This window comes from Odocoileus virginianus, chromosome 6 (genome assembly GCF_023699985.2).
Source record: "Odocoileus virginianus isolate 20LAN1187 ecotype Illinois chromosome 6, Ovbor_1.2, whole genome shotgun sequence".
Classification (NCBI taxonomy): domain Eukaryota; kingdom Metazoa; phylum Chordata; class Mammalia; order Artiodactyla; family Cervidae; genus Odocoileus; species Odocoileus virginianus.
In genome coordinates, this window is record NC_069679.1 from 25,676,001 (window position 1) to 25,691,979 (window position 15,979).

The following is a 15,979-nucleotide window of genomic DNA, read 5'->3' on the forward strand; positions in this document are numbered from 1 at the left end:
CCAGTGACGCGCCCATTGGCCAAGCTCTTCCTCGGCCCCGCCCAGCGACCGGCCCGCTTGGCGTCGACGCATGCGCAGGAACCCGCCGCCGCCACCGCCGCGCCGCGCCGCCGCCGCTTCAGCACCAGCGCCCGGACAGCGGCGCCGCCCACGGGCATGGACGGTGGTGGCGACAGCAGCAGCAGCGATCCGGTTCCCGGCCCGGGTCCGGAAGGGGAGCAGCGGCCCGAGGGGGAGCTTTTGGCCCCAGAAGGCAGCTCCCCGGACAGGTAGGGGCGGACTGTTCCGCAGACCCAGCTCTCAGTCCTTCCCAGAACCCGCGCCCCAGATATTCCCAGTAGCCGCCATATGTCGCCCCATTCATTCCCCAGACCCTCCCAGAGCCCGTTCTGGCGCCTCCAGACTCCTGGCCCCCAGGCCACGCCCTCTCTCTGCCGGGTCGATTTTCACTCTCCCTGATACCCCCTAATATCAACCCCCTTCGCCCTCGCTGCCCCCGGGACCTGCCCCACCCACTGTTTCTACCTTACCTCTAAGACCCCGAGTTCCCCCTGCCCCCACGTCTTCTCTGTAAGCCCCAAGCCTGCAGCAACCTCACTCCGGGTTCCAGCATGTCAATGTGTTCGAGGATGCGTGTGTATTATAGATGGGCTCACCAAGGTGTATATCCTAGGGAGAGGGCAGACACTCGGCCACCAAACTAGGGTTTGTCTTTGTCCATCACCATCAGTCTCCGGTCTGCCGCCCTGCATGCCAGCTGCGCACGTGTGGGCTGGAGTCCCCACATGTGGCAGCCACCTGCACTCTTTGGATGTGATGGGTTGGCAGGCTCTGGGACTCAGGTCGCGGTCAGTACCTTCCCTGAAGGAGCACCAGGCTGGCAGGACAGAAGGAACACCTACCCGCTGAGAGCCCAGATCTTGGTGCCTCTCCTCTCCCTTCCTCCACCATATGTGTGAGGGAACAGCCCAGCCAGGTAACAATATGGCGCAATTTCTGTGCCCTGCTTGTTCTGCCGCCCCTAGGATCCCTCACCTGACATGACGCTGCCTCTCTCTCCTGCCTGGACTGAAATACGAAGCATTCTTTGGGGGCAAAAGCAGAGGTGGACACATTATCTCCAGACTGCCCCAGTTAAATGTATATTCTGTACCTCAGAGTGAAGAAGAGACCCCACAAGCAGAGAGAAATGTTTCCTTCCCTCTGCTGTCAATCCAGCCTGGATAGATTTAGCCACCTTTCAGACTGAAAGGCACAGAACTTTCTTCAATGGGATGAGAGACAGGATCAATGTGCTCCTTGGACCAGGGGACTGCCTGGCACTATGGCCCAACCAAAGAGCCAAGGATGGCCAAGGCAGAGACAGTGACAGGGCAGGGGCCAGGAGCATCCTTAGAAGGGGCTGGAGAGTCTTTTGCTGCCTCAGATATTTCACCCAGGCTCAGCCCTATCTTGGTCTACTCACTTCCCCTGCACGCAGGGCTCATACTTGGACACAGGAACTATTTGCTGTCTTCTAGTAACTCCCTGAGACCTCTGACCCCTCTCTGCACCTCCCCAGAGACCCTGGACAAATCAGGCAAAGGGACTCATTTCAGTCCAAGAAACAAAAATTATTCCTGCTGAACTAAGCAGCACTCTAGAGAGTGAATAAGACAGCACATGCACGCACACACGTGCGCGCGCGTATACACACACACACACACACACACAATTTACTAATGTACAGACAACAGGGCAATTTGAAACAGCTCATTCTTTGCATCTTTAAAATTACTTTTTATTTTCCTGGTGGCATGAACTGCTCCCTCATCTGTCCTGATCATTCTGCCTGATCACATGGATGTTCATATAGCTATATGTCTGTGGGCTTGGGGCATGGTTAATACTCCTGTATATTTGCCCCTTACAGGGCTCCCAAGTGAGGGTCTGGGGCACTATTAGCCAGGCCCTGACTTCTATGGCCATGAGTCAGACCTGTGTCTTCACTTTTCATTAACCTTCCTACCTGCTCCAGTCACTTGGCCTACAGGCCAATGTGCCCAGGCAAGCAGCCCAGGAAACTGCTCATCCCAGTCAGAGCCATGGAACTGAGAGGGTGAGAAAGAAAGCCCTCAGGAGAAGCAAGGCAGATAGCTGATCCTAGGTTCCTGGAGAGGGATAAAAGGGATTGACAGGAAGGGGCTGGGCTAGGGAGATCCCAGTAGAAGCAAACCAATGGTGGAGACTGAAATCCCCCTTGAACAGGAGCCTGCTAAGCAAGGGGGTTGCTGATGAGATTTGGTAGGCTGGTTAAGGAGGACTGAGTTAAGTTCTCAGCCACAACCCCCTGGAGTTCTGGCTTCCCTTCATGAAAAAGAAACTGACACTCCAAGTGGGGACTTGACTCCTAAGACAAGCCCAAGCTCAGTGATGCTTTAAGATCACGGGCAGCTGAAATAGGCACCCTGGCTGCCCCACCCTCATGACTCTGGAAAGCAGGCCCTAGTCTAAAGAGGGAGACCAAGACTAAAATGGGTCACCTTGTGCTTCCCTGGTGATCCAGTGGTTAGGACTCCACCTTTCAAGGCAGGGGGCATGGGTTCAATCCCTGATCTGGGAACTAAGGTTCCACACCCCACAGGGTGCAACCAAAAAGTATACAAAATAAAATGGGTCACCTTCATGCCTTCAAGGTCCAACCCAGACCAAGCACAGGGCGCAGCATGTGGCAAGTGCTCAGAAAAGAGTAAAAATCTTAAAGAAATAGATATCCCCACTTATACATATGAAACCCAGGTCATTTTTCCAGCTTCCCTTTGGCCCATAGGGAGGGAGATATGAGGGATTTATCTGCCAGGACACTGGTTGCTATGTCATTAACTTTATGGGGTCATCTGAGGTCTTGCTTGAGAACTTCAGTCAAATTCCTATTTTTCTAAATGCACAGTTAGTAAAAAGAAGAAGAAGAAGAAGAAAAAGTAGTGGTTTAAATCATGAGACAAATTCTAATGCAGCTTTTGATAACAAAAAGAAAAGTACTGGGAGTTCCCTGGTGGCCCAGTGGCTAAGGCTCCATGCCCCTGACATAGGGGGACTGGATTCTATCCCTGGTCAGGGAACTAGATCCCACATGCTGCAGCTAAGACCCAGCACAACCAGAAACAAATAAATATTAAAAAAAAAGAAAAGTAATTATAATTATGTATGTAGAGAGATTCTTAAGGTGTGAGAAGTTCTCAAATGGAGACATATTATCTGAAGTGCCTAAAGAGTTCAAATTGTAAATATAAATATACTTCTTAATCTACACACTTCCTGCAGCACTGAATATGAAGAGGCAGGAAAGCAAATGTCTTCCACATACCAGGCTCCATGCCAGGCACCTCACAGATCTTACCTCAGTTAATTCCCATACTAACTTGAGAGGGGGACCTTATCCTCATACCCTCACTCAGCAGACAAGGATGCCAATGTTCCAAGAACTGTGTATCTTTCCCAAGACCCAGAGCTAAAGGATGATGGGGCCAGGATCCCACCTCCACTGCTCCCCCATTTTAGGCTCAGCATGAGGGTTATCCCCTGCCCCTCGACTGTCTGACACCCAGCTTTCTGGCAGGAAGAGAAGGAGCTTGCTTTTTTTTCAGTTCTTCTACTTGGTTTCTGGGCAGAACCCAGCCTCTGTGGGCAATGTCCACTTGCCATCACAGCCAGGACTCTGGCCCATGGCCCCTTCAGCAGTGCAGCAGGCAAGACTGGAAGCCAGGGTTGGCTCAGCAGACATCTGACTGTCCCATGGGAGCTATGCAAATTCTAGCAGGCCAGGTGAGCCAGAAGGATGAAGGAAGGAGACTCACTGGTGGGCCCAGAACCCTCTGGGAATCATCCATGGTTCTCAGGCACTTGGTTCTGTGACCATCTTCTGTCCTAGGTCTAGCAATCCTGCCACTGGGGTAGGACTCCAACTCCCCCTGCACCCAAGGAGTGGGGCTGGGTCAATGCACAGAATACTGCCCCCATGAGTAATTTGGAAAGACGAATCTATTGCTGACTACTCCCTGACAAGTTCCTTGGGGGTCCTAACTCCCTCTCCCAACTGTGCACACCTTTGCACAGCAAACCTCTTCCCCAGGTCCCAGCGTTGGTAAAAAGGCAGTAATTGCTTATGCCAAACTTTCCCTGGCTTTTAAGGTGGGAACAAAAGTGCAGCAGGTGCTTAATCAGCATCTGACAAGAGAATGAAGAGACGATTGCAGCAGACAGAGCTGGGCTCAAGGCCCAGCTCTTCAGGGCTCACTGAACTTCAGTTCTCAAATCTGTAAAAGGAAAGTACTTCCTTTGTATGGTTTTTAAAGGCGCAAATAAGATCATATGTGTTTGGGGTGCAGGGACCAACAAGAGAATGACAATGAACCCTAAGAAGCAGGCTGGAGGTGTAGACCCAGAGTCCCCATCCTCGTTGCCTCCTGCCAGAACCAGTAACAGAAAAACCCAAGCCCCATCCATCTCAGCTCACTGAACACTGCTGGGGCATGGTATGGACCACCACTGTCCCACTCCCATTTTCCCTGCCTCCTCCTCCACCAGGTCCCAGAGCAAGGCTGTGGCCCCAGAGGCCAGTCCAGAGAGAAGCTGCTCCCTCCACAGCTGCCCCCTTGAGGACCCTTCCAGTTCTTCTGGACCACCACCAGCAACTTCCACCCTCCAGCCTGTGGGCCCATCCAGCCCCTTGGGCCCTGCTCACTTTACCTATCCCCGAGCACCGCAGGAGTACCGGGGGGGAAGCTCCCTGCCAGGGCTTGGGGACCGGGCAGGGCTGTGCTCCCATGGCTCCAGCCTCAGCCCTTCCCCAGCCCCCTCACAGCGTGATGGGGCCTGGAAGCCAGCATCTGTGCAGCACCACGTGGTCAGCGTCAGGTAAGGAGGAGTCCAGCAGTTGGCCAGCTGCCCTGAAAGGTAGGGCAGGGCTTCAAAGTGGGGCCAATTCCCCGGGGTCTAGACTCCTTCACTAGGAGGCAGCCCAAGTGTCTCCTGCCTCTGATGGAGGAGGCAGCCTGGAAGGAAGAGGAAGGGTTGGAACTCGGGAGTGGGGAGGCCTGCAAGGGTCGATGCCAACTTCCTCTACCCTCCACCCCTACTCCAACCTCCCACCTTACAAGAGGACTCCAGCAAGCAAGTGTCTTTTCTTCTCTCCCATAGGCAGGAACGGGCCTTCCGGATGCCAAAGAGGTAGGCCTGGGCCTTCTCTGGACCCATGGGGTGACCAGGCCCAGTTTAGCTCCACAATCCCTTCTTGGTGGCTTCTAAGCTCACCCATTCCCTGCTACCATGCCCAACACCAACTCATGTGGGATCTCTTCCTCTTTCCCAGCTATTCCCAGCTGATTGCGGAGTGCCCAGTGGCCGTGCTGCTGCTGTGTCTGGCTTTCATCCTCCTCTGCACCCTGGCTGGACTGCTGGGGGGCCAGCTACCTGATTTCTCCAAGCCCTTACTGGTGAGGGGCCACAGGGAGGGACGGGGCCCCCATGCCTGGCCACCTCAGATCGATCTGGGGCAGAACTTTGGAGTGGCCCTGCTGGGAGTGGACTCTCCAGTGAGAGCTCAGAAAGGGTACAGAGGTGATCCTCATGTCCAACCATACAGGCAGGCAAGCCAGGCCTCCCTGCTCCAGGGACCCAAAGGAGTAGAGGGAAGAACTCCCCCTCTTTCTGGTCTGATCGTCTCTGCCCTCCTCCCTACAGGGCTTTGAGCCTCGGGACACGGACATTGGGCACAAGCTAGTGGTCTGGAGAGCACTGCAGGCCCTCACAGGCCCCAAGAAGCTGCTTTCCCTTTCCCCAGACCTTGAGCTGAACAGGTAATGGATTCCTATCTTTCCATTTTTGGGGGCAACCGGAGATAGAACGAGGTCTCCAGAGAGGAGCCAAAGACAGGTCAGGGGACTTCCCTGGCTATCCAGCAGTTGGGACTCTGCATTTCCACTGCAGGGGACACAGGTTTGATCCCTGGTCGGGGAACTAAGATTCCACATGCCATGTAGCGTAGTAAAAAAAAAAAACTAAAAAAAAAAAAAAAAAAAAGGCAGGTCAGAGGGCCTTGCTGGAACCCCCTGGGTAATGGTATCTGGCCTTTTCTGAGCCCCTCACCTCTGGACAGTGCCTGATACAGATTTTTTCTCTACCTTAGCTCAACCCCCCACACCACTCTGAGCCCCGCCACACCCTGGAGCAGTGCCCAAGAGGGGTTGGTCCGGCCTCGGAGGATGGTGGAGTCCTTGGAGGACAGAGGGCAGGAGAGCTTCTTCTGTGGCCCCCCTGGTAAGCTGCAGCCTGGCCAGTTCCTGGCTTTAATGGTGGTTCTCCCTCTCCCCACCTACTAGAACTGAAGGGCCCAGGAGAACAAATCTGGGCAGACAGAAGGGCAAGGAGACTGGCCAGTCACATTCAAGGCAAGGAAGTAGGGTTACAGCTGGGAGGATGAGGCCGGTCTCAGTTGCTCCAGCCAGGAAGGGTCAAGCTGGACGGGGGTGTGGCACAGGGGAGGGATGCAGGCCCAGCATCAGGCAGCCAGGCACAGGTTTGAGGATCCTGAGAATCTGAGCCTCATATGGCCTGGAGTAAGCATCTTCCCTTTGGTGGGCCCAGAATCTGGGGCCAAAGCACTGAGCTCTGGGCTGTGTGTTGCAGAGAAGAGCTATGCACAGCTGGTGTTCATGTCCACCTCAGCGGGCAGCCTCTGGAACCTGCACGCCATTCATTCTATATGTCGCATGGAACGTGACCAGGTGAGCCGGCTGAGGAGGTGCCGGGGCTTGGTGCGGGTGGGGAGAGCCAGGGACACCAGGGACCTGATCATAAGGAAATACAGCTGAACAAAGGTTGCCAGACTGGGCTAGGAAAGAGCATTCCCTGCTTAGAAAATTATTGCAACCCTGCTAAGAGGCTCCAGGTTGTGGGGGAAGAGGAAAGTGAAGAGTCAGCTGCTTCCAGAAGTGCCAAGACATAGCTGCTGGAAGACAGACCCTCAGAGCTTGGGATTTTCAAAAGGTCCTGAGGCTCCTCCTTGAAGCAGTCAAGATGTAGCTGCTGGAGCAGGGGCCTGACCAGTCAGGTCAAGATACCTCTCTGCCTCTGCCCTGCTGCCTCAAAGGAAGTGAGAGAGCCTGGGACAGTGCTTAGAAACCTGGGCCCCAGCAGTTCCCCTGAGCTCTCTCCTGCTGTGTGTGCCCTACAGATCCGCTCCCATCCCAGCTTTGGGGCTCTGTGCCAGCGTACGGCAGCCAACGAGTGCTGCCCAAGTTGGTCCCTGGGCAACTACGTGGCTGTGCTCTCCAATCGCTCCTCCTGCCTAGACATTACTCAAGCTGACACAACCCGCACGCTGGCCCTGCTGCGGGCCTGTGCCCTCTACTATCACCGTGGTGCCCTGGTGCCCTCCTGTCTGGGACCCAGAAAGGACAAGCCCCCACGCTGTACCCAGGTTCCCACCAAGTGCTCCCAGAGCAGTGCTGTCTACCAACTCCTGCACTTCCTGCTGGACAGGGACTTTCTGAGTCCCCAGACTGCTGACTACCAGGTGCCCTCCCTCAAGTACAGCCTGCTCTTCCTGCCCACCCTGAAGGGTGCCTCCATGATGGGCATCTACCTGGACCGCCTCGCTATGCCCTGGGGGCTCTCCGACAACTACACATCCGTCACCGGCATGGATCTGGGCCTCAAGCAGGAACTGCTGAGACACTACCTGGCCCAGGACACGGTGTACCCCTTGCTGGCCCTGGCCGCCATTTTCCTCAGCATGGCCCTCTACCTGCGCTCGCTCTTCCTCACGCTCATGGTGCTGCTGGGGGTGCTGGGCTCCCTGCTGGTTGCCTTTTTTCTGTATCGAGTGGCCTTCCGCATGGCCTACTTCCCCTTCGTCAATCTGGCAGCCCTCGTCCTGCTGAGCAGCGTCTGCGCGAACCACACCCTCATCTTCTTCGACCTCTGGCGCCTCAGCAAGAGCCAGCTGCCGTCCGGGGGGCTGGCGCAGCGCGTGGGCCGCACCATGCACCACTTCGGCTACCTGCTGCTGGTCTCGGGCCTCACCACGGGCGCGGCCTTCTACGCCAGCTACCTGAGCCGCCTCCCGGCCGTGCGCTGTTTCGCGCTCTATATGGGAACGGCTGTGCTGGCGCACCTGGCGCTCACGCTGGCCTGGCTGCCTTCCGCCGCGGTGCTCCACGAGCGCTACCTGGCGCGCGGCTGTGCCTCCCAGGCGCGTGGCCCGTGGGCCGGCAGCGCGCCCCGGCGACTGGCACTGGCCCTCCACCGACGGCTCCGCGGCCTCCGGAGGGCGGCCGCCAGCACCTCGCGCCTGCTCTTCCAGCGCCTCCTGCCCTGCGGCGTCATCAAGTTCCGTTACATTTGGATCTGCTGGTTCGCCGCGCTGGCGGCTGGGGGCGCCTACATCGCCGGCGTCAGCCCCCGCCTGCGGCTGCCCACGCTACCGCCGCCCCGCGGCCAGGTCTTCCGGCCCAGCCACCCCTTCGAGCGCTTCGACGCAGAGTACCGTCAGCAGTTTCTGTTTGAGCGGCTGCCTCAGGGCGAGGGCGGCCACATGCCGGTGGTCTTGGTGTGGGGCATCCTGCCCGTGGACACGGGCGACCCCCTGGACCCTCGCAGCAACAGCTCGCTGGTGAGCGACCCTGCCTTCTCAGCCAGCGGTCCTGAGGCCCAGCGCTGGCTGCTGGCCCTCTGCCGCGGAGCTCGGAATCAAAGCTTCTTCGGGGCCCAGCCGGAGGGCTGGCCCACATTGTGCTTCGTGGAGGCTCTCCAGCGCTGGATGGAGAGCCCCGGCTGTGCCCGCCTGGGGCCAGGCCTCTGCTGTGGCCACTCGGGCTTCCCTTGGGCCCCGCAGCTTTTCCTGCACTGCCTCAAGATGATGGCTCTGGAGCAAGGCCCGGAGAGCCCCCGGGACCTGGGAGCCCGCTTCAATACCCAGGGCGGCTTGGCTGCCCTGGTCCTGCAGTTCCAGACCAACTTCCCCTACAGTCCAGACTACAGCCAGGCTCACCATTTCTACACTGAGGTCAACCACTGGCTGGCCGCAGAGCTGGGCAGGGCACCCCCTGGCCTGCGCCGGGGTTGGTTCACCAGCCGTCTGGAGCTGTACAGCCTGCAGCATAGCCTGAGCACTGAGCCTGCAGTGGTGCTGGGCCTGGCGCTGGCGCTGGCCTTTGCCACACTGCTGCTGGGCACCTGGAATGTTCCCCTTAGCCTGTTCTCAGTGGCAGCAGTGGCAGGCACTGTGCTGCTCACCGTGGGGCTCCTGGTTCTGCTGGAGTGGCAGCTCAACACTGCCGAGGCCCTCTTTCTCTCTGCCTCAGTGGGCCTGTCCGTGGACTTCACTGTCAACTACTGCATCTCCTATCACCTGTGCCCGCACCCTGACCGCCTGAGTCGTGTGGCCTTCTCGCTGCGCCAGAGCAGCTGCGCCACGGCGGTGGGGGCCGCGGCCCTGTTTGCAGCCGGCGTCCTCATGCTCCCGGCCACGGTGCTGCTCTATCGCAAGCTGGGCATCGTCCTCATGATGGTGAAGTGCGTCAGCTGCGGCTTCGCCAGCTTCTTCTTCCAATCTCTCTGCTGCTTCTTCGGACCAGAGAAGAACTGTGGGCAGATCCTCTGGCCTTGTGCACACCTGCCGTGGGATGCCGGCACTGGGGAGCCTGGTGGGGAGAAGGCAGGTCGCCCACGACCAGGGTCGGTGGGAGGGGTGCCCGGGACCTGCTCAGAGCAGTACGAGCTACAGCCCCTGGCACGACGCCGGAGTCCCAGCTTTGACACCAGTACAGCCACCAGCAAGCTGTCTCACCGGCCCTCCGTGCTCTCTGAAGATCTACAGCTACACGATGGCCCCTACTGCTCCCGGCCCCCGCCAGGCCCTGCATCCCCAAGGGAGCTGTTCCTGGACCACCAGGCAGTTTTCAGCCAGTGCCCGGCCCTGCAGACTTCCTCTCCCTACAAGCAAGCTGGACCCAGCCCCAAAACCCAGGCCAGGCAGGGCTCCCCAGGGAAGAAGGCTGAGCTGGTGCAGGCCTCATTAGAAGCCCCAGCCCACCCTCCCAGGCCCAAGCCCCAGGTCGTGGAGCCCCCTGATTGCCTCTGCTCCTCAGCCAGCACCCTGGAGGGGCTCAGCGTCTCTGATGAGACCTGCTTAAGCACCTCCGAGCCCAGTGCCCGCGTTCCAGATTCCGTGGGTGCCTCCCCAGAGGACCTGGATGAGACAGAGCAGACAGTACCCGAACGAGGCCAGCTCAATGAGAAGCGGGACACGCTGTGGCTGGCGCTCAAGGAGACTGTTTACGACCCATCTCTGCCTGCCTCACACCAGAGCAGCTCGTCCTGGAAGGGCCGTGGTGGGCCGGGGGATGGCAGCCCTGTGGTGCTGCCTAACAGCCAGCCAGATCTGCCAGATGTTTGGGTCCGCAGGCCCAGCACCCACACTTCAGGCTACAGTAGCTGAGGGAGGCCCAGGGAGGCCCACCTGGGGCACAGAGCCTGTTGGGGATGTAATGGCCGGAGCAGCACCAGGCTAGAGCCTGATAGTGTTTCCCCACATCAGCGTGGGAAGGTCTCGCCCTCCAGCTGTGGATTTTAAACCCTGCCAGATGTTCTGGCCCTGGTCTGGGCTGCTGCTTACTCCTCACACCTGGAGGATTTGGAATGAGGGGTGGTCTTTGGAGTGAAATGCCAAGCTCTCCTTTTGACCTGCGAAGGGCTCTTCTGCTCCCACAGTACCAGCCAGGACCCACCCTCTGGAAGGGTGAAGGTTATGTGTGCAGCTCCATGTACCAGGGGAGGCTGACTTGGCCCCCATGCCAAGGGGCATGAAGTTCAGTGGGACTAAGGGACCCAGTCCTTGGGATCCTATGGGCCCCTTCATCAACCAAGAGCCCTGGGAAACCTCTGCAGCCTCCTGGGCCTCTCACCTTCCAGAGGCTTTTTTATCAGGACACTTCCTTTTCTTTGGGGGAGCCTCCTGGAGTCATAATTGGCCTGGGATCTCTGTCCTGAATGGCCTGCCCCCCTCACATTACCCAATCTGTTAAGAAATTTGTCCCAGTCAAGCAGAGATGGCTTCTGGGAGAAAAGTAGGTGGTGGAGAGATGGTGAGTCCCAGAGCATCCCTGAATTGATAATGGTCCCTCATGGAAGCTGCTCTGGCATGGAAGCGTCCTCTCCCCTGTTAACACTAGTAAGAATCGTTTATATCCTGCCTATTTTGGTTTGCAGAACACTTCCATACCCATTGTGTCCTGGGAATCTCATCACTTCTGTGGGAGGTAGCCTGTAGTTGGTTAGGTCCTTTTGCTCCCAGGTTACAGATAAAGACATTGAAACTAAGGTTACTGTTTTCACAAAGTCCCATAGTGAGTGGGTGGCAGAACAGTTTTCCTAACTGACTCCACCAAAGCTCCCACTCTCCTCTTGTTTACCTGCTCCAGGGACGTTGACCTACAGCTATCTTGATCTTTGCTCTGGGCACCTTTAAACAACCTGTCTTCACAGGTGCCTCTGAGTACCACTTTAGGCCTCTGTCTCCAGAAGAAGCTACACTCTGAGCAAGCCTGGAGTTCCTCCCCACAGCCACTGGACTTCCTTCCAGCTCCAGCTGAGATGCCTACCATCCATGAGGCACCTAAGCTGATCTGATTTCCAAGTTCAGGGTCAGGAGAAGGCCTTGTCCGTGGCCTCAGTGTGCAGAGAGCCCCTGCCAGGAGAGGCACTGAAGGCCGTCGAGGCTGAGCAGAGTCCAGTTAAGGCAGGAACTCAGGCCTGCCCTCTTTGAGGGTATGGCAGTCTGAAGCTGTTTCGCAGGTCAGGGTTCTGGTTCCCAAAGGACAAGTCTCTCTAGGGGCACTCAGCAGACAAAAGGCTGACTCCCCTTCCCCAAAGCAAAGGGTCTCTCTGGAAGGTTTTATCTCACATGAGAGCTCATGATACCTGGAGCATCAACAAATTTACTGAGCACCACTCCACCTATGGCAGTATAAGAGGACAGAGGCATGGAGGGAAAATCAGACATCTGCCCTCAAGGAACTCATCATCTAGCTGGGGAAACAGCCCTCCCCACCCCACCATACATGCAGGCATCATTGGGTCACTAATGGCGCCATACAGCACGTGCTGAGGGCCATATGCCTGTCACCATGAGCATTGCTGAAGCTCAAGCACCCAAGACTGGTAACCAGGAAGGATTCCTGAGCTGGGCTTCAGTATCTCAGCCTGGAAGTGACCTTATCATTTGTTTCAGCAGTTCTCAAGCTTTGGAGCCTCAGGACCCTTCGTTCAAAGAATCCTTGTGTGGAAACACTGCATATAAAGCTGAGAAAAAGCAACTACACTGGTGGGTGCTGGGGATGAGGAAGTCCAGAGCCAGATCAGCCTCCTTTTCTACTGTGCCTCTCAGGGGACCCTGGGGAACCCTGAAAGCTCTTGGTGGCTCTGAAGAATGTGGCTTGAAAACCACTGATCCAGGTCATCTTACAGATGAGCATCACAGAGGGGAAGGATTTTTCTGGGGCCAAAGAGACAGAACTGGAGGCAAATTAGAGGGTTTGGGCTTTATATGGGATATGGCCATATCAATGAGATATGGGAGTTGTGGAAGTGACAGAAGACCATGGGCAGGAATGACAGGTACATCAGCTTCTTTGCAAGATAAAGATACCCATCTGACTCTTGGTGTCAGGAAGGAAAGACAGTGACTAGGACTAACGTGGACCATCTCCCTGGAGTTCTGAGGGACCTCTCTCTCCTCATGTCAGAGAGGAATTCAGCCTCTCTGGCCTAGGGCTGCTCATCAGCCTCTTGAGTCCTGGCTTCCCTGCACTATAGACCGTCTCCTGTTATCACACAACCACGTCGGGAGAGCTCTGGTCATCTGGGATCATCACCCAGAGGGAGGGCAAGGTGAACCCTTCCTCCTGAACACAAGCAAAAGTCTGGCCTTGACTCCATCATTGTAGTTGCCTCTCGGTGACTCACTGCAGCTCTTCTGCCCTGTGATGTGGGAGGACAGCAGGGCCCTGGACTGAAAGAACCTGCTCCCCCACACCCTCTTTTGTGTCTTACAGGGGGAGACATTGGTGTCTGGGGCTGAAGCGCAGAAACTTGGCCTGAACACAACCACTGACATGTTTGAGAGAGTATGAAGGGATAGCTGGGGTGGGCATCAGGGATCTGAGCACAACGAAGAGCCCTCCTCGGGGACTTCTGGGTGCCCTTCTCACAGGCCAGGGCCACACAACCCTTCAGGAAGGCAGATATGCTAGAGCAGCCAAAGTACTGACTGGATTTGTTCTTTACACCAGCGGGCCCAAAGGACTGGAAGAACTCAGTGTAATCCCAGTCAGCGACTCGAACTTGGAGTGGCTCGAACCGACAGCAAACATCACAGCAGTGGGTAATCCCACCTGCATCTCTAGCTCCAACTTTGGTATTTGTTTTGTTTTTTGTGTTTTTTTTTGGCAGGGTCTTAGTTCCCCGACAAGGGATCAAAGCCGTGTTCCCTGTAGGGGAAGTGCAGTCTTAACCACTGGACTCCCAGGAAAGTCTCCCTTGCCCCAGCTTTGGAAATCAAGGTTTGAAGTATTTTCAGCAGATTTACTATCATCATTATGGTGGTTACAAAGAGTGTATGACCCTGGACACACATGGAGAGAAGCTTAGAAGCATGCTGTGAGGCTCTGGAAAATTCAAGAAATGGCTCCTTAACACTGAGACACTGCATTAACACTAATTTGGGACCTGCAGTCATTTCTCCTATTTGTGCCACAGATCCTTGAACTCATACCCAGAGCATGAGAATGTGTTATTGTATGTTTTAAAAATGTAACTTGGTACAGTTAGTTACTATGGGAAAACCCATCCTTCCATGGCTGTGGCACTTCGGTGACAATGTCAGAGACTGAGTTGACTGGTAGAATCTTAGATTTTACAGGCACGGGGCCTACCCTATACCATGATATTTAGGCAATATCTCAACTTGAGCCTGATTCTGAAAGAGACATCTCAGGAGAGATTTATAAGCCAAATGCCCTCAGCCCGCTCCAACTCATCCCTCTCCTTCCAGTCCATGACAAGGCAGGTAAGGGGATCAGGAGAGAGGATACATTGGAGAGTTTCTGATCTTTTCTTTCCTCGTGGCCTTATCTTGGCCTTTGATAATACATGTGGGCAATTATGAGCTCTCTGGCATCCATGACATGCATCAAGATCTGCTTGGGAATGGGAAAAAACAGACATTCCTTACCCTTTCTACCCTCACCCTTGTTCACAGGGGTGACAGTAGCTCGAGGTGGTGTAGAGGTATTTATGCTTAGGAGAAGAAGTTGTCACTCAATTCATTGGGAAGGTGAGAAACAAAAGAAAGCCACCACGTGCTTTGTAAATGGTGGGCTGTCCCAAGCCACCTTGTGCTGAAGAGCCCTGGAAGGACCTTGGTAAACTTATCGTGATCATCAGGCCTCTGTGTGGTTATTCATGTTATACCTCAACATAAGGGGAAGATCAACAGTTTACCAAATTCACAAACAACAAATAAGAGCTTCAAGATCACTAAAGAGAATCCCTCAGCTGGGCAGAATGATGTGGATTTGGATTCATGACCACAGCCTCGCCTGCAACTTCAGCTCTGCCTAGCCTGCTTCCATTCTAGTTACTAGTTTCAGCTCTTTGCAGCAGTCATTTCATACTTTCTCCACTTGCTTCCAACATCAGATGCCCTTCACCTCTCTGCACACCTACTTTCAGTAGTCAAAAAACTCATTATTCATAATGAAAGCTGCAGGCATCAGACAGAATTTTCCTCACCTTCAAGGCACCAAGTCCCCAGCTTACCTACCCTGCTCCTACTGGCTTTTTTCCTCATCCCTTCTGTTACAAAGAAGGAAGCAGTTAATGTCCCCACCAATGGTTTATAGCAGGTGGATATAGATAGCTTGGAAGTAAATTTCAAGAGCTTCCTTCATAAGTTCCCTCTTCTCATATTGATCAGCCTAAGAAGGAGTCTTTGGCCAGCAATCTCTCCTCCCCAGCCTCCATTTTCCCAGGTGACCCTTCATTCTGACTCCTACTACCCTGGCACCATTTTCTGCACTATAAAAAAATAAATAAAATGACTACTTGAGAATGTTCTGCTTGAGGAAGTCTTTGAGAGAGCAAAGCCAAGAACATATAAACATTATCATCACTGCATTCCATATGGTTACATAGCTTAAGTAGAGACTTAGAGAATATATATATAAAATGGGGCTTCCCTGATGCTCAGCAGATAAAGAATCTGCAGGAGTTACAGGAGATATGGGTTTGATCCCTGGGTCAGGAAGATCCCCTGGAGGAGGGCATGGAAACCCACTCCAGTATTCTTGCTGGGAAAATCCCATGGACAGAGGACCCTGGTGGACTATGGTCCATGGGGTCACAAAGAGTCTGAAGCAACTGAGCACATATTTTAAATACCCACATTGAACTTGTAGAGATGAAAACTAAAATGTCTGTGATTAAAAAAAAAAATCCCTGGATGGAATCAACACTTTAGGTGTTTTAGACAAAAAAGATCAGTGGACTTGAAGACATAGCAATAGAAATTACCTAAAATGAAACATTAAGGGAAAAAATAAGTTTAGAAATAAATACAGAGCATATACAACAGGCAGAAAATGTGTCCTTTATAATTATTAAAAATTATGAAATAATATAGGCAATAACCAAAAATGAAGAGGGAACATTTTAAAAATTAATATTTTGTCAGGGAATATGAACCAAGGAGTCTGAAGATGCTGCTGTAGGTACCATCCATCTCCTTTGCCCCTTTCTCTCTGCCTTTGCTCCTTTGATCATCCCATCTTCCTTCTGAAGCATCCTTTTCTTTCAGCTGGCTCATTCCCATAAGCACGTGTATCCACTACTATCTACGTCTTTGAGAAGGTTCTTCCTTGACCACCACAACCCACCTCCA

The 15,979-nt window shown here is 54.5% G+C and overlaps 1 protein-coding gene across 2 annotated transcripts; it reads left to right on the top strand.

Moving 5' to 3' along the window:
* Positions 1-87: 87 nt before the first annotated feature.
* On the top strand, positions 88-15,562 carry DISP2 (dispatched RND transporter family member 2). Of its 2 annotated transcripts, XM_020872377.2 has the most exons (8): positions 88-269; positions 4,567-4,896; positions 5,179-5,208; positions 5,351-5,474; positions 5,722-5,837; positions 6,167-6,297; positions 6,667-6,764; positions 7,214-15,562. In XM_020872377.2, exons 1-8 carry the CDS (start codon positions 157-159, stop codon positions 10,478-10,480), a joined length of 4,209 nt encoding a protein of 1,402 aa, XP_020728036.2. In that variant the 5' UTR covers positions 88-156; the 3' UTR covers positions 10,481-15,562. The 2 variants fall into 2 exon arrangements, with proteins under 2 accessions (XP_020728036.2, XP_070325110.1); XM_070469009.1 differs by lacking the exons at positions 88-269; positions 5,351-5,474 and having other exon boundaries at positions 4,838-4,896.
* The last annotated feature ends 417 nt before the right edge of the window (positions 15,563-15,979 follow it).